Source organism: Tupaia chinensis, unplaced genomic scaffold, assembly GCF_000334495.1.
Source record: "Tupaia chinensis unplaced genomic scaffold, TupChi_1.0 Scaffold000597_1, whole genome shotgun sequence".
Taxonomy (NCBI): domain Eukaryota; kingdom Metazoa; phylum Chordata; class Mammalia; order Scandentia; family Tupaiidae; genus Tupaia; species Tupaia belangeri.
In genome coordinates this window covers 3,887,041-3,902,083 of record NW_006160114.1, presented here as the reverse complement: position 1 = coordinate 3,902,083, position 15,043 = coordinate 3,887,041, and the positions used below count along the sequence as shown (strand labels likewise).

General features: G+C 39.8%; 1 protein-coding gene and 1 pseudogene across 2 annotated transcripts in view; both read left to right on the top strand.

Moving 5' to 3' along the window:
- Nucleotides 1–460: 460 nt before the first annotated feature.
- Nucleotides 461–1,315, top strand: LOC102470339 (cyclin-C pseudogene; annotated as a pseudogene).
- Nucleotides 1,316–5,838: 4,523 nt separating this feature from the next.
- Nucleotides 5,839–15,043, top strand: part of LOC102492345 (NEDD4 binding protein 2 like 2) — a 113,446-nt gene continuing 104,241 nt past the window's right edge. The window contains exons 1-2 of one of the 2 annotated variants that reach the window (XM_006158444.3): nucleotides 5,839–6,360; nucleotides 8,190–9,439. In XM_006158444.3, coding sequence (XP_006158506.2) covers nucleotides 8,190–9,439 — 1,250 coding nt within the window. In that variant the 5' untranslated portion in view covers nucleotides 5,839–6,360. Of the gene's footprint in view, nucleotides 6,361–8,189; nucleotides 9,440–15,043 lie in introns of those variants that run through there. The other variant, XM_006158442.3, reaches the window with a different exon arrangement.

Here is a 15,043-nt window from a genome sequence, read left to right as displayed (position 1 = left end):
AGCATAGGAAAGGAAATTTGGGGAAAAAAATAAGAGAGGTAAGACATTTGTGGGACACAGATATGGTTTATTATCTATTGATGATGATGTGTATAGTATTCTCAACTGGGTTGGACTGAGGTGTATATCATTCTGGGTGAAGTCTCTACAATCTAATGATGTATAGTGATTTAATATATAAATAATAATAATAAAATAAAGAAGAAAGGGTTCTCTCTCAAACTAAGAATGTAAGGAAAAGTCAGAAAAATGTTTCTAGAAAGTGCCATTTTGGCCAAGTCTTGAAGGCTGAGTAAGAGTTCACTGACCAAGGCCTAGCAGCCGCCCCGCCGAGCTAATCTGATCGTTGAACACGGTTATCAGGTGGGCTGGGTCTATGGCCGCTCCGTGAGTCGCTCCGCCAGCTGGTGCTTTATGTTTTTCTATGGCTTTGTTTGTGGATTTTTCTCTGTAATAATTTCTTAACATCTCTACTTCTAGTTTGCAGTGGATTTTGGATAAACAAGATCTGTTGAAGGAACGTCAAAAGGACTTAAAGTTTCTCTCAGAAGAAGAGTATTGGAAATTGCAAATATTTTTTACAAATGTTATCCAAGCATTAGGTGAACATCTTAGTTAAGACAACAAGTTATTGCCACTGCTACAGTCTATTTCAAGAGATTCTATGCCAGGTATTCTCTGAAAAGTATAGATCCTGTACTGATGGCTCCTACATGTGTGTTTTTGGCATCCAAAGTGGAGGAATTTGGTGTAGTCTCAAATACAAGATTGATTTCTGCTGCTACTTCTGTATTAAAAACTAGATTTTCATATGCCTTTCCAAAGGAATTTCCTTATAGGATGAATCATATATTAGAATGTGAATTCTATCTTTTAGAACTAATGGATTGTTGCTTGATAGTGTATCATCCTTATAGACCTTTGCTCCAGTATGTGCAGGACATGGGCCAAGAAGACATGTTGCTTCCCTTTGCATGGAGGATAGTGAATGATACTTACAGAACGGATCTTTGCCTGCTGTATCCTCCTTTCATGATAGCTTTACCCTGCCTACGTGTAGCCTGTGTTGTATAGCAGAAAGATGCCAGTGGTTTGCTGAGCTTTCTGTTGATATGGAGAAGATATTGGAAATAATCAGGGTTATTTTAAAATTATATGAACAGTGGAAGAATTTTGACGAAAGAAAAGAGATGGCAACTATTCTTAGTAAGATGCCGAAACCAAAACCACCTCCAAACAGAAATTCCCTGAGTGATTCTTCATTAGTGGCAGGGCCTGAAGCTGCAAGATGATGGTGGACCAGATAAGGCAATACTCCCATTGCCACAGTTACTGGTATTTTCAGTTTTAGTTATTTTATTTTAAATATTCAGCATTTTCCAGAAAATTACCGTATTTCTTTCTGACTTATAAATGTTTGCTGTATTTACGTATGATTTTATTATGCCTTTGGACAATTTTTTTTTATTTTGTGAAAGAATATGTCCTAATTTTAGTAGGAATAGGATATTATATGTAAGATTTAATTGTATAGGAAATTTGTTTAGAAGAAGCTGTAATCTCTATGTTGAGTGATACCTGTAATAAGAATGAAATCTTATGCCCTGATTTAAATTTTTTTGAGTGTATGTGGACACTTTCAGAATATTTGTTATGTGTGAGGGCACAAAGTTACATAAGAATAAAAAAATAAAACAAAAAGAGTTCACTGAGGAAGATAAGGACACAGAGTTAAAGGGTGTTCAAGGAGAAAAGAAGAACATTCCTAAAGGTATAAACATATGAATCAGCCCCAGCATTTGCAAATGAGTGGTTTAAAGGCCATAGAGAGCTTGCAAATGGTTTTATTTGCAACATCCCCACACCCCACATACACACATAGAATATTAAAACAATTTTAATTCACTGACAATATTTAAAAGTTGAGAAACTTCACATACATATATGAATTTGCCTTCTCTTGAAAAGTAAGATCTGGCTATAGAGTTTAATCACTTGAGTTGTAGCTGTCTCCTTTAGATTAGATATGTTTTCCCCAGTGTTCTTCATACTCCTGTTAGGTCACATCAGGCCTTCTTCATTCAGTCATGTTCTCTTCCTTGTCCTGTGTACACTTTCAAGTATATATTTCCTGGTACAGAGTATCCTGAAAACATCAAGAGTGCAATATGGTCACTACATGTCATGGAAAGCAAAACAATTTACTAAAAGCCAATTCACCACATGGCCAGTTCCACAAATGACCAATTTGCTTACTATCAAACACTCACACAGGGCAAGTCCAAGACCAGCATTTGACATATTTGACCCATACAAATACAATAAAGATGCTGTTTTTGAGGGGCATCATTTGCCTCCTAACAACTTTTTTTTAAAAGAGTATCCTACAGCTATGTTGCCCAGGCTGCCTTGGAACTTGCAGTTCTCCTGTCCAGCCTCCCAAGTATGGGCTTATTGGCGGATGCTGTCACTCCTGGCTTTCCCCACTTTTATTTTAAGATAGAATCTGGCTGTGTCACAATCCTTTAGGATTATCACATTGGTGATTAAGTTTCAACGTATGAAAATTTAGGGGGACATTTAGGCCATAAAACTCCCCACTTCTGATACATGAGCTGTGTACAATGACTTTCTTCCAAACAGAAGAATATGGAAAGGGGGAAAAAGAATAACTGTTATATTGGAGAAACTTGACGAACACGACTTCAATCAGGTGGTCAAATTTAACATCAATAATCATTAATCATGTTGGTAATATGCATCCTTGATACAATGTTATAAAAATAATATTTTCCTTCTGTGGACTTTCTTACCCCCCAAAAAAACAATAACTCCAGTCTAGTCACAAAAACTTTAGGCAAATCCCAGTAGGTGAGGATACTTTAAGACAACCTGATGAGCTTTCTTCAAAATTGTCAAATTTGTCAGAACCATGCAAAGTCCATGAAACTTGTCATGGTTAAAGGAAACTAAAAAGACAAGATAACTAAATGTAACATGGGGAGGCAGGATGGTGGTGGAGTGGTAATGTAACACTCCATGAGATTGACCCAAACGGGAAGGTTCTAGGTTTGTACATAGAGAACCCCTGAACAGAACATACTGAACACACATGTGCACATGGTCCAGGCCACTAGAAGATGGCTTGGATAGCAAGGTGAAGACCCTGTTGGGGTGCCTTTTCTTGTCTTTCTCTCTCTGTCTCTCTTGCTCATAGAAGAAGCTAAAAAAAAAAAAAAAAAAGGGTATTAATTAGGTGGTATCCTGTATGGGATATTAGAACAGAAAGGATATTAGGTAAAAACTAAGGAAATTTGAATACTATTAAAGTATTAGTGTTGATTCATTAATTATAACAATGTACCATAATGTGAGGTTAGTAATTGAAGAAATTGTGTGTGGAGGGGGAGGGTTGTGTTGGGGGGTACATGGGAACTTTGTACCATCTACTCAATTTTCCAATGCATCTAAAACAGTCTACTAATCTATGAAAGACACATACTATATATTCCTGCTCAATGTATACTGAGTTCTGCACACTATGGCAGAAATGGAAAGAGCTGAATGTAGAATAGCAGGTAGGACAAGTGTAGATACCAGAGACTGTATGGGAATGGGATGGATAGTAGTGGATAGATGGGAGGGGCTCAGGGAAGATACACTTAACAGACATGATGTAAAGTTCACCATTGAAAATGAGTATATGGTAACATCTTTGATTTGATTGTCAATTTTGGCATACATACTTTCAAAAGTTATATTGTGGTGGGAACCAGCAGTTAGTGTAATGGCTTTGTTGCTAGACTCTCATGTAGTTGACCGTGGTTCGCGTCCTGGATCCAGTGGCTTAAAACTCACGCCGGGCGCGTGTGCGTGCCCAAGATCCCGAGAGGAGAATGGAGGAGAAGGGATTGCGGTGTGGTCATCCCCCCCCTGGGGGGTGATTTCTCATTTTCTGTCTCTTTGTCTGTCTGTGTCTGTCTGACGAGCGCACGCGCCCTATAGGAAAAAACCTCTCCAAAAAAAAAAAAAGTTATATTGTGTAGTGTACTACAGAGATATGCAATGATTAAATGTGAGTAAGACATTGTTTTAAAAAGCCTACTAGTAACACATAAATAAGATTAGCAATGGATTATATAACTCCTTAAAAAGAAATAAATTTATACAGTAAATAAATAAAGAGGACTTTTTGTAGCAGTATCTAGATTGAGATACTCTCTTGTGGAGAGCTTGGAGAAGTTGGGAGGAAAAAAAATCATTTTGTAACTGTATGCTAAAGATATGTTACAGAAAAAATCATCAATGAAATCTGAACCATAAGGTAAAGTTTCATCAGGAGCAGAGTATTGGCTTGGTCTCAAACAATCATCTCATAGATTGCTTATTACTTGTAGAAGGAAAATAAACAGAGGAGAAAGTAGACAACATTTTGATGGGGTGATAGATTAATATCATAGGACAGACCTCTTGTGCCTGCAAAAGTAAAACTCCCAAAAGACCACAACTTTACCTCTGTGGTTGTTTCAAAGAAGAATGCTTAACTAGACTCTAATCACTAGGAATCAGACAAAGGTCATAGTGAAACTTTGTGTTTGAGGAAGATTCTTTGTTAAGGGAATAAATTGCTTTGATGAGCCCTCTGTGTCACAGGTAGGTAGTTAAGCAATCACACATAAGTCAGACTGTGATTTTAGCTATTATAAATTAAAATGTTGTGTTGGAAATGAGGAAACTACATATCTGCGGAAATAGTGATCGAAACATGAAGCAATTAGCAGTTCCCCTTGTAGGGACCTGGAAAAGATGGGGAGAGGAGTAGGTGGTCCAGCAGGGGCAGGAGATGGTAGGAAGAGAAGGGAGACTTTCAGTAGAAGATTGCCAGTTGTTTGGTATGTATGTATGTCAGAGATTTTTGCTACAGGGCACATGAGCTCCCACAGAGACAGAGAGATAGTGAGAAATCACCCCCTGGGTGAGACAGTCGCCGCCAATATCCCTTCTCCACCACTCTCCTTTCCGGGGGTCTTGGGCGCATAGCTGGGTTTTAAGTCACTTGGTCTGGCACTCAAACCTCAGTGGTCTACTATTTATTTATTTTAGATAATAATTTAATTTTATTTATTCTTTCATTTATTTTAACTTGAACAGAGAGAGAGAGAAAAAAAAAAGCCATCAGGTCCGCGACTCAAACCGTGGTCTGCCATGTGAGAGTGTCCAGGACCTTAACCAGCAGCCACCTACTGGTCCCATATATTTATTTTTAATGTATCAAACACTTGCATACCACTTTTTTTTTTGGGGGGGGAGGTCTTTCCTATAGGGGCGTGCGCTTGCCAGAGACAGAGAGATGGAAAGCGAGAAGTCACCCCCCACCAGGGGGGGATGGCCACGCTGCAATCCCTTCTCCTCCTTTCTCCCCTCAGGGTCTTGGGCACACACGCACGCACAGCCTGGCGTTGAGTTTAGCCACAGTGTCTGGGACTCCAACCACGGCCGACTACATGGGAGTCTAGCGACATAGCCAATGCGCTAACTACTGGACCCGTATACCACTTACTCATAGGGGCTCTTGGTTTTAAGCCCTTTTTGCATATTAACTTTTTTAAAAAGAAAAACTTAGTGATAGTTCTTATTTCCAAAAACAAAACAAAGCTGACAAATGATTTTTCTATTATAAGTTTTTTGTTGTTTTTAAAATCCGTGTTTATCAGAAATAATCTGTTTTATCTGTTACAGGGGCGCCGCGTTGCAGTGAAGAACATGAGCCTAAAATCAGGCCTGCTGGTCTTCCACAGGAACCACCGCAACCCAACCCTGCTATACCAAAGTCGCTGATTCTTTGTCTTCCAGAAAGCAGAAGCATGCACTGAGAGCAGATTAACGCGTCTATTCCGGGGCTCCAGGCACTCCCGTCCTCTTTCCTTCAGGGGAGGCCAGATGAGGTCGCTGCTTTATTTAAGCCAAACGGCGTTACTAAATAACTTCCCAACTACAATCTAGGAACTAGTTCCTGCTTACTGTCGTTGCCAATTTAGCGCGTATTTTATGCAATGGCTTCTGGGAGATGGAGGCAGCGCCGTGAGGTTTCCCCAGCCCGTAGGCACGCCGGACTTCGCTTCCCACAATGCCTGGCGCGAGTCGGTGATTTCTGCCCGGTAACCGGGAAGTGGCCGCCATCTTGCGTACGGAAGTGCGGTGGTTACCGCGATCCGTAGGACTCGGCTTTCAAAGTCTCACCTCATCTCGTCTCTGCTTTGGGATTGTGTCTCTGCGCTTCTTTCACCTTCGCAGGAGTCCATGTCTTTCTAGAAGAAAGTTTTCTGGGAGGTAAAGGTCAATGCAGAGCTGTAGAGTAAGGTAAGTAGACAGCCCGTTTTAGGTCAGGGTGGGGTGGTCGCGGCGTTTTCCCGTGTCTTCCTTGCATTAGCGACTCCGGTTCGGCGGCTTGGCCGCACCCCTCAGGGCAGTTATCAACGTAGCTGAAGCCCGGAATGAACTTTAGAGTTTCCAAGACCTCCAGAATTCCTAGACGGGACCTGAATATGTCTCCATTGCAACAAAGAAAGTGGGTGACGCAGCTCTGCTTAGGCAGCTATATTTGGAGGTCAGGAGGCCATGGGGCTCAGGTTCTGTATAGGCCGTAAAGCAAGCCTCTTGCTCTTCTGGTTTTTTTTTTTTTTTTTTTTTTGAATGAGGAAATGAGAAGCCAATAGGTGAGGTGGCTGAGAAGAGGGACCGTTTCCGGGACACAGCCGGTGTTCTTCACGGTTGTATCTCCTTTCAGCCTGTGACCTACCTGCATCATACTCTAGCTCGTCTTTTTGCTTTTTCCGTTTTCTCTCGTGTTAATGAGTAGCACCAGAGAGCGGGCAGAATGAAGACGGATTGAGTAAATAGGCTTTCGGATTGTACTCTTCCGGGTCCCTAAGAAATTTCTTAGGGACACGTTTATCTTCGTTATAGACCAACCCTTTGGAAAAAGATGAACATTTTAATTTGGGGAGAGTAACCCGATTTTTTTCTAAAGATATTTATTATCATCATCAGTGCAATTCACGTTATTTTTTTCTTTTAAATTATCTCCCTACACCCACTTACGGACTGCGTTTACATCATGTACACAATGAAGGGGGCTACAAAGTCTGGCATTTCGGTTAATCTGACATTTAGATGCTAAGAGATGTTGAGGTTTGGGAGCTGAGCCATTTACTCTTAAAAGACATAGCAGTTTTAAAGAGGAAAATGTTATGATGCAGTATATCACAGCAGATTTGGATGTGTCAGTTTGGTCAAAAGTTTTACTTCCCAGCGGTTAGTCACTGGACTCCCACATGGCACACCGCAGTTAAAGTCCCAGACCAGTGGCTTGAAAATTACGCTGGGTGCTTGTGTGAGTGCTTAAGATCCTAGGAGCAGAATGGAGGAAACGGGGTTGTGGGGTGGCCATTCCCTGTGTGTATGGGGGGTGATTTCTCACTTTAGCCTTCACTGTCTATCATCATGGCCTCCCCTCCACCCCCCCCAGCTCCTAGGCCCTAAAGCAAAAAAAAAGTTACTTCACTTCTAAATGCACAGTTGTCTATTTTTATTATTAAAATATTTGTTACTGATTCAGCTTTTCAAACTTACATAAATTCTTAAGTACTCTAAATTGAAGATTGGATCATTTAGATTGAAGATAAGATACTTTATTTATTTATTTATTTATTTTGGAGAGGTTTTTGCTATAGGGCGTGTGCATTTGCCAGCCAGACAGAGAGAGACAGAGAGACAGAAAGCAAGAAATCACCCCCCAGGAGGGATGGCCACGCCGCAATTCCTTCTCCTCCATTCTCCTCTCGGGATCTTGGGCACACATGCACACACGTCCAGTGTGAGTTTAAGCCACCGGGTCTGGGACTCGAACCGCGGTTGACTAGGTGGGAGTCCAGCGACATAGCCATTATGCTAACTGCTGGTCCCAAGATTAGATACTTTAAAAAATAAGTGCTAAACTCATGGAGACCCTTTCCATAAGTCCAGTATATCAGTACTTAATTAAGTGGTTATAGAATTACAATTTGATTCTAGTATTTTATTGAGTACTTGTGTCACAAATTTAAATGTCTTTCAAGTTTCCTGTTTATGAGAAGATTTTTGTTTATATATTTAAAGTGTTAGCTGCTGATTGCATAATTTATTTACAGATGTCTTACGGTGAAATTGAAGCTAAATTTCTGGGACGTGGAGAAGAACTTACAAGTGAACCATGCTATAAAAAATTGAAGTCAGCTGCAGAGGTTTATGTTTTCCCCCATCATGGTAGTACTGATTTTCATAGAACCCAAGAAAAATCTGGAAATGATTGGGTACCTGTGACCTTCATTGATGTTAGAGGACAAAGTCATCTTCAGAAGGACAAAACCAAAACCACAGATTTGCTGAGGCCTTTTCATGATGAGATACATAGTAATAGACCAGATTTTATCAAATCTATTGATTCTCGAGTGTTACAGGATACAAGTCGACCATTAGTATCCACAGATGATGAGATATATAGCACAAGTAAAGCTTTTATAGGACCCATTTACAAACCCCCTGAGAAAAAAAAAATTAAGGAAAAGAGGAGTGAGGCAGACACTCTCAACAATATAAATGGCAAAGAAAAGCCAGAAGAGAAACAGAAATTTAACTCTGAAAAATCAGAAATTGACAATGAATTATCCCAATTTTACAAAGAAATCGAAGAACTTGAAAATGAAAAATTTGATTTGGAAGGCAGTTGTAAGGAACCAGAAACTTCTCAGGAACAACTTACTTCATATTATCAGGACCATAATAATGATCTCTTAAAATCTGATGAAGGAAAGAAAGATCCTAATAATGACCTTCAGTCACACTGTGGTTATGAGCAGTACTTGGGGAATGAGATAGGCAAATATCCCTGTAATGGACAAGTCATACCTACAGTTTGCGACATTTCGTTTACATCCTTGAGGCCTGAGTGGGAATCGGTTCAACCTTTTATGGTACCCAGTGGTCCTCCTCTTCCCAGTTTTAACTATCACTTAAATACTCAGAGATTCAGTGCTCCACCAAATCCACCTTCAGATATTTTCTGTGCACACGATGACTCTCAGATGAGAAATACATACTATGTAAATAATTGTCATGTTAACTGGAATTGTTCGACTTTTGATCAGAACAATGAATATACAGAATATAATGAGAGCAGCAGCATTGTTCATCCTTCTAGAAGTGGCTACAATGTACAAGATACAAGTAATGGTTTCTGTGAAATCAGAGAAGGATGTTGGAAAGGTCCTTCTGTGGACAAACATAATGGAATGGACAGGTTTGTGCACCAGCAGTTTCAAGATGAAAGGTTAAATAAATTGCAGAAGTTACTTATTCTTTTAAGAGGTCTGCCTGGTTCTGGGAAGACAACATTGTCTCGGTAAGTAAAAGATACCAAATAAAATTGGTTATTCATTATTTAAAAATTACAAGTGTTTCTAGAAGAAAACATAGAAGAAAATATTTAATTTGTTATACTCTAGAATAGCATGTAACTAAATATTTAAAAGATTCTTTTTGATAAAAGAAAGGAAGAATTGGTATTTATATTTAGAGTCCCTTAAGGGTTTTAAAAATATATACATGTATAGTTATGGCAGTGATGAAGGCAGAAGCTTCTTGAGAGCTGTGCCAGTCAATGAACTGAATAGCTGTGAGCTGTTCACAAAAACTTGGACTCTGTGTTGAAAGATTTGGGCTTGACTCAAAAAATTGACTTTATGCAATAGAACAAGTTTTGCTGCCTGTTAGTAGACTGAACAATTCTTATTTTTCTGTTATTATTTTGAGAACCAAGTGAGATAACCCAAAGAAGGAATTGGCACTGTATTAGGCATTGTGCCATGTTCATAACATTGATTGAGAAAGGGAACCCTTTTTTGTTTTCTTAAAATTTAGAAAATTAAAAATGAGCAGTATCTGAATTGATATAACTGGTGACTCTTTTTGTATTACAAAATAATTCACATTCTTGGTTTTGTTTACACTACAAAATATTGATAAACCTGAATATCTTTGTGTGGTTGTGGAAAATAGTGCAAAGAAGACAATACAAATTCTTTGCAGTTTGTATATTCAAGATTTATGTCAGGGACCAGCAGTTAGTGTAGTGGCTATGTCGCTGGACTCCCACATAGTCGACCACGGTCAAGTTCTGGACCCGGTGGCTTAAAACTCACGCCGGGCGTGTGTGCGTGCGTGCGTGCGTGCCCGAGATCCCAAGAGGAGAATGGAGGAGAAGGGATTGCGGTGTGGCCATCCCCCCTGGGGGTGATTTCTCGCTTTCTGTCTCTCTCTGTCTGTCTGGTGAGCACACACGCCCTATAGCAAAAACCTCTCCAAAAAAAAAAAAAAAGGATTTATTTCAGACAAGGAGAAAAATAAATTTTATTTGTTAACTTCAGGTGAGGATAAAAAAGGCCAAGGATGGCAAGTAGGTACCATGATAGTTCAGGTGGCTGGATTGATTCTGTTGTTGGGAGTCCTGGACCAGAGACTTAAAAAACATGCCAGATGGGACCAGCAGTTGGTGTAATGGTTCTGTCGCTGGACTCCTACATAGTGAACCGAAGTTCAAGTCCCGGCCCTGGTGGCTTAAACTCATGCCGGGTGCATGTGTGTGCATGCCCAAGATCACGAGAGGAAACTGGAGGAGAAGGGATTGAGGTGTGGTCATCCCCCCTGGGGGGTGATTTCTCACTTTCTATCTCTCTATCTCTCTGTCTTTCTGGTGAGCATAGCAAAAACCTCTCAAAAAAAAAAAAATGCCAGATGAGGGTATGCATACTCAAAATCCTGAGTGGAGAATGGAGGAAAAGGGGTTGGGGCATGTCCAAACCCCTGGGGAGGGGATGCTTTCTCACTTTCCCAGTCTCTCTCTCTTTTCTGTCTCTCTCCAGCGAGTGCATGCGCCCTATAGGACCCCCCCCCAAAAAAAAGTCCAAGGAACGTGGCATGATGAACTAAGCAATTTAATGAAAAGTTTCAGAACAAAGAAATGAGAGAATATTTAATTTATAATTCAGACATTTGAAGCTATATTATAAATTGTGATCTCTGTGAATAAATTTACATTTTAATATTTGCATTCTGATTCCTACGTAAGGGAAGATTTTTGTAGAAAAGATGAAATTTCAAGGCTGCCAGGTGGTGTGCTGGTTAAAGGTGTTGGATTCCCACATGGCTGACCACGGTTCGAGTTTGGACCTGGCCTCTTGCTTTCTTGCTTTCCCTTTCTCTCACTGTCTGTCTCTGATCAAATAAATAATAATAACAAATGAAATTAATTAAATAATTTCAATAAAAGAGATGAAATTTCAACTCTTTTGAGGACAGAGTTTAAGAATTGGGATTGTCTCACAAACATGGGCAGTGTTCTAGATTTCGCATAGAATTTCAGAGAAAATAAACAGTCGGAATTTGGAAATTGGATGAGGGGTTCTGCTAGTTAAGACCTTGACTAAGTGGGGATAGGAGAAACAAAAGATAACCTAGCCTGTGGCCTGATGGTTAAAGTGGCTTGATCCACATGGCCAATAACATAGTTGAGTCCTGGACCTGGCAGTTTGAAAAACATGCTCTGTATGTGTGTGACCCAAAATCCTGAAAGGAGGGAAAATGGAAGAGAAAGGATTTTGCAGGACCATGCCCTACGGATGTGCTTTTTCACTTCTGCTGGTCCCTACTTTTTTTTTTTTTTTAAATATAATTTACCATAGGTTGTGTGCACTCAAGGGGGATGACTAAGCCATAATCTCTTCTCTTGGCATTTTGGGTATGCCTGCACATATGCCCAGCATGTTTTTTAGGCCACCCGGTCAGAGACTCAAACCATGCAATCAGCCATGTGGGATCCAGCCACTTTAACCACTATGCATCTGGCTGGCCCCTAGGGCAACACTTGTTGAAGTGGTGCTGGTAATTTGGGATTGGTTATAAAGCCACATTTTCACTAGTGAAAAATGACTTTTTGAAGTTAGCCTTCAAAACAAGCTTTGAAGAATGGTAAGTGTAAAGAATTATTAGATCAGAGTTTAAGTGATTTGGAGCATTAAATTAAAAAGATAGCAGTGTTTAGTTTTGATGAATGATACTGAAAATAGGCAGTTAGATAAAGGTCATATTCTTTTGGGCTCGTGTTCAAGTTACCTTTTTATTAATTTAGTCTTTGCCCACCTCTCCATCTTCATATTTTTCTGCACTTGTACCTGTCCTCAACTGCAGGGGAATAATGGCTTGTTCATCATTATTAAGATTCTGCTTAAAGGTGCTGTTGTTTGACCTCACTTTTTTTTTTTTTTTTAATAGAAATTTTTGCTATAGAATGTGTGTGCTTGCTGGAGAGACAGAGACAGAAAGTGAGAAATCCCCCCCCCCCGCCCTCCCCCGGCACAGTGGGGATGACTATGCTGCAATACCTTCTCCATTCTTCTCTCAGGAATTTGTGCACACTCAGGCACTGGTGTGCATTTCAAGCCGCCAGGTCCAGGACTCACAGTGTGGTTGGCTACATGGGAGTCTAGGACCTTAACCACTATACCACCTGTTTGCCCCTTGCCTCTACTTTTTGAGGCTTTGGTTTATTATTTCCTCAGTAATCCTCTTAATAATTTTATGTAGTATTTTTCTTTCCACTTCTTGCATTTAGATAAGCTACACAAGACAGCATTATCTCTTTTTTAAAAATTTATATGTTCATTTATTATTTATTTTCTTATATTTTGATTGCCAGTGGGTGCATGCTCACCAGAGGAGAGAGTAGAAGGAGAAGGGATCCCAACGGGGCATGATCACATGTTCCTCTTCCCTCCATTTCTCCATTCTGTTGGGATTTTGGACATGTAACCACAAACATCTGGCAAGTTTTTCTTTTCTTTCTTTCTTTTTTTTTGGAGAGATTTTCTTACTTAGCCGCAAAGCGGTTGCTTCAGCTGTATAAAATAGCACCAGCAAATGAAGTATATCACAAAACTAAAATAGTACTGTTCTTCACTATATAACAAAAACTTCTCCATTCCCAATTATTTCCAATGGAGAGAAAAATTTAGTATTCTGCCCCAAATCCGGGAATGGTTATAAGCAAGATATGTTATATAAGACTTAGGATGACAGTGTTATCACTAATTAAATAATTTTTATAATACATATTTATCACACATAATTTCATGAATTCTCAATACTTGAGCCTAGCCTAAGAATCATAGAATATTGTGAATAAGATGCATTTTGTATTTATTAAAAATATGATCATGAGAAAGCTAAGGGGTATTTCTTTTCACCAGTGGTGTTCAGAATAGTTTTTTTTCCCACTAGTATTGCTAAAGGTTGCAACTTTAAGTCTTTTATCAACCACTGATTTAAGACAACTATGCCTGGATTAAGTTGTTTACACTATTTAAGGGTTCTACTTTCACTCTTCAATAGGCTGCTATTTTTCATACAACTTCTTCACTCATTAGTTCGTCTGTTTCTGAAGGGTTACTCAGTGTCATCTTGATCAGCCAGCCATCTTCCTAACAAGATTTGTTGACAAGTCTTGGATTTTCTTCAAGAGCTTCATTAATTTCAGTTACTTTTCCTGATAGAGAATGGAGTTCACTAGCAGCTTTCACAGTTTACAAAGCATTGAACTCATCTTGTTTGTTCAGTTTTGCCTAACTTCAGTCACACTACAATAAACAACATCTCCCAAAGTTTCCTGTGCAAAACTGTTTCCCACTTTTCCAGTACCATTTTCTGTTGTTTTCCATTCATGTTTCTCTGTGAATTTACACATTGACTGCAGAGTTGGTCCTGTGTACAGCGTCCCCATGGTGTCCGCCCTCACTGCCAGGGCGGTGGCCACATACAGGCTGTATGCCATGGCCTGTCGTTCCAGCCTTGTTCACCACATATGGCAAGTTTTTCAAGCAGCCAAAGCCAGGGTTTGAACCACACTCCGCCATTTGGAATCCAGTTCTTAGAATCCAGCTAGTACAGGTCCAGCCCCACCATTATCTTTATTCATTGATAAGTAGTTTAGGCCAATTTGAATATTAATGGATGAAAGATAGTAGTTATCCCATAAGTCAGGATTTTATGAAAGTAAGGTTTAGATTAAATTCTAACACAGGTGGAAGAATTTAAATATTAACAAACTAGTGAGTAATACTTCATATAACCTTAATGGGTATGATAAAGTGCTAACTCTTTGTCCTTTTAGGCAACCTCAGAATACTTTTTAAAAAATTATTTTTTTTAGAGAGAGAGATGTTTGCTATAGGGTATGTGTGCTCACCAGAGAGAAAGTGAGAAATCACCCTCTAGGGAAATGGCCATGTGGCAATCCCTTCCCCATTCTGGATCTTGGGCAGATGTGCCTGGCATGAGTTTTAAGTGACCCGGTCTGGGACTCAAACTGTGGTAGACTACATGTGAGTCCAGTGATGCAATCATTACACCACCTACTGGTCCCCAAAAATTATTTTTAAGAATTCATGATGTGTATTGTATCTATTTTATTAGTATAAAAGACCCTCACCTTTTTAAGCTCATTGTATACTTGCCATTTTCATCTAGGCATGCTGCTGGTGGGTCTGACTGCATGTCCCAGGGTCTGACCTTTATTTGATGCTAACTTTGTGAGCTCATTAAATTACCTTTTTCTGTATTTAAAGAAAATCTTGCTAGAGAGTGGTGTGTGCTCACTGGAGGGGCAAGGAAAGGGAATGGGTCAGGGGAGCATGCTTGACACTGTCTCTTCACACCTGGCCCCTTCCCCCAGCCCTCCATTTCCTCAGAATCCTGGGCATGCAGGCCAATGAGGCAGCATATGGCTTCCATCTCTGCAGTCCAGTACACTACATAATGTGCCACCAGGCTGGATTCCTGACAACACTGATGAAAGGTGCATTTGAAGCAGAATTCAGCAATAATCTAGAGATAGAATTTTGTTTCCAGTGTAGTTAACATCAGTCAAATAGAATTCTCTGACCCTGTGGTTTGG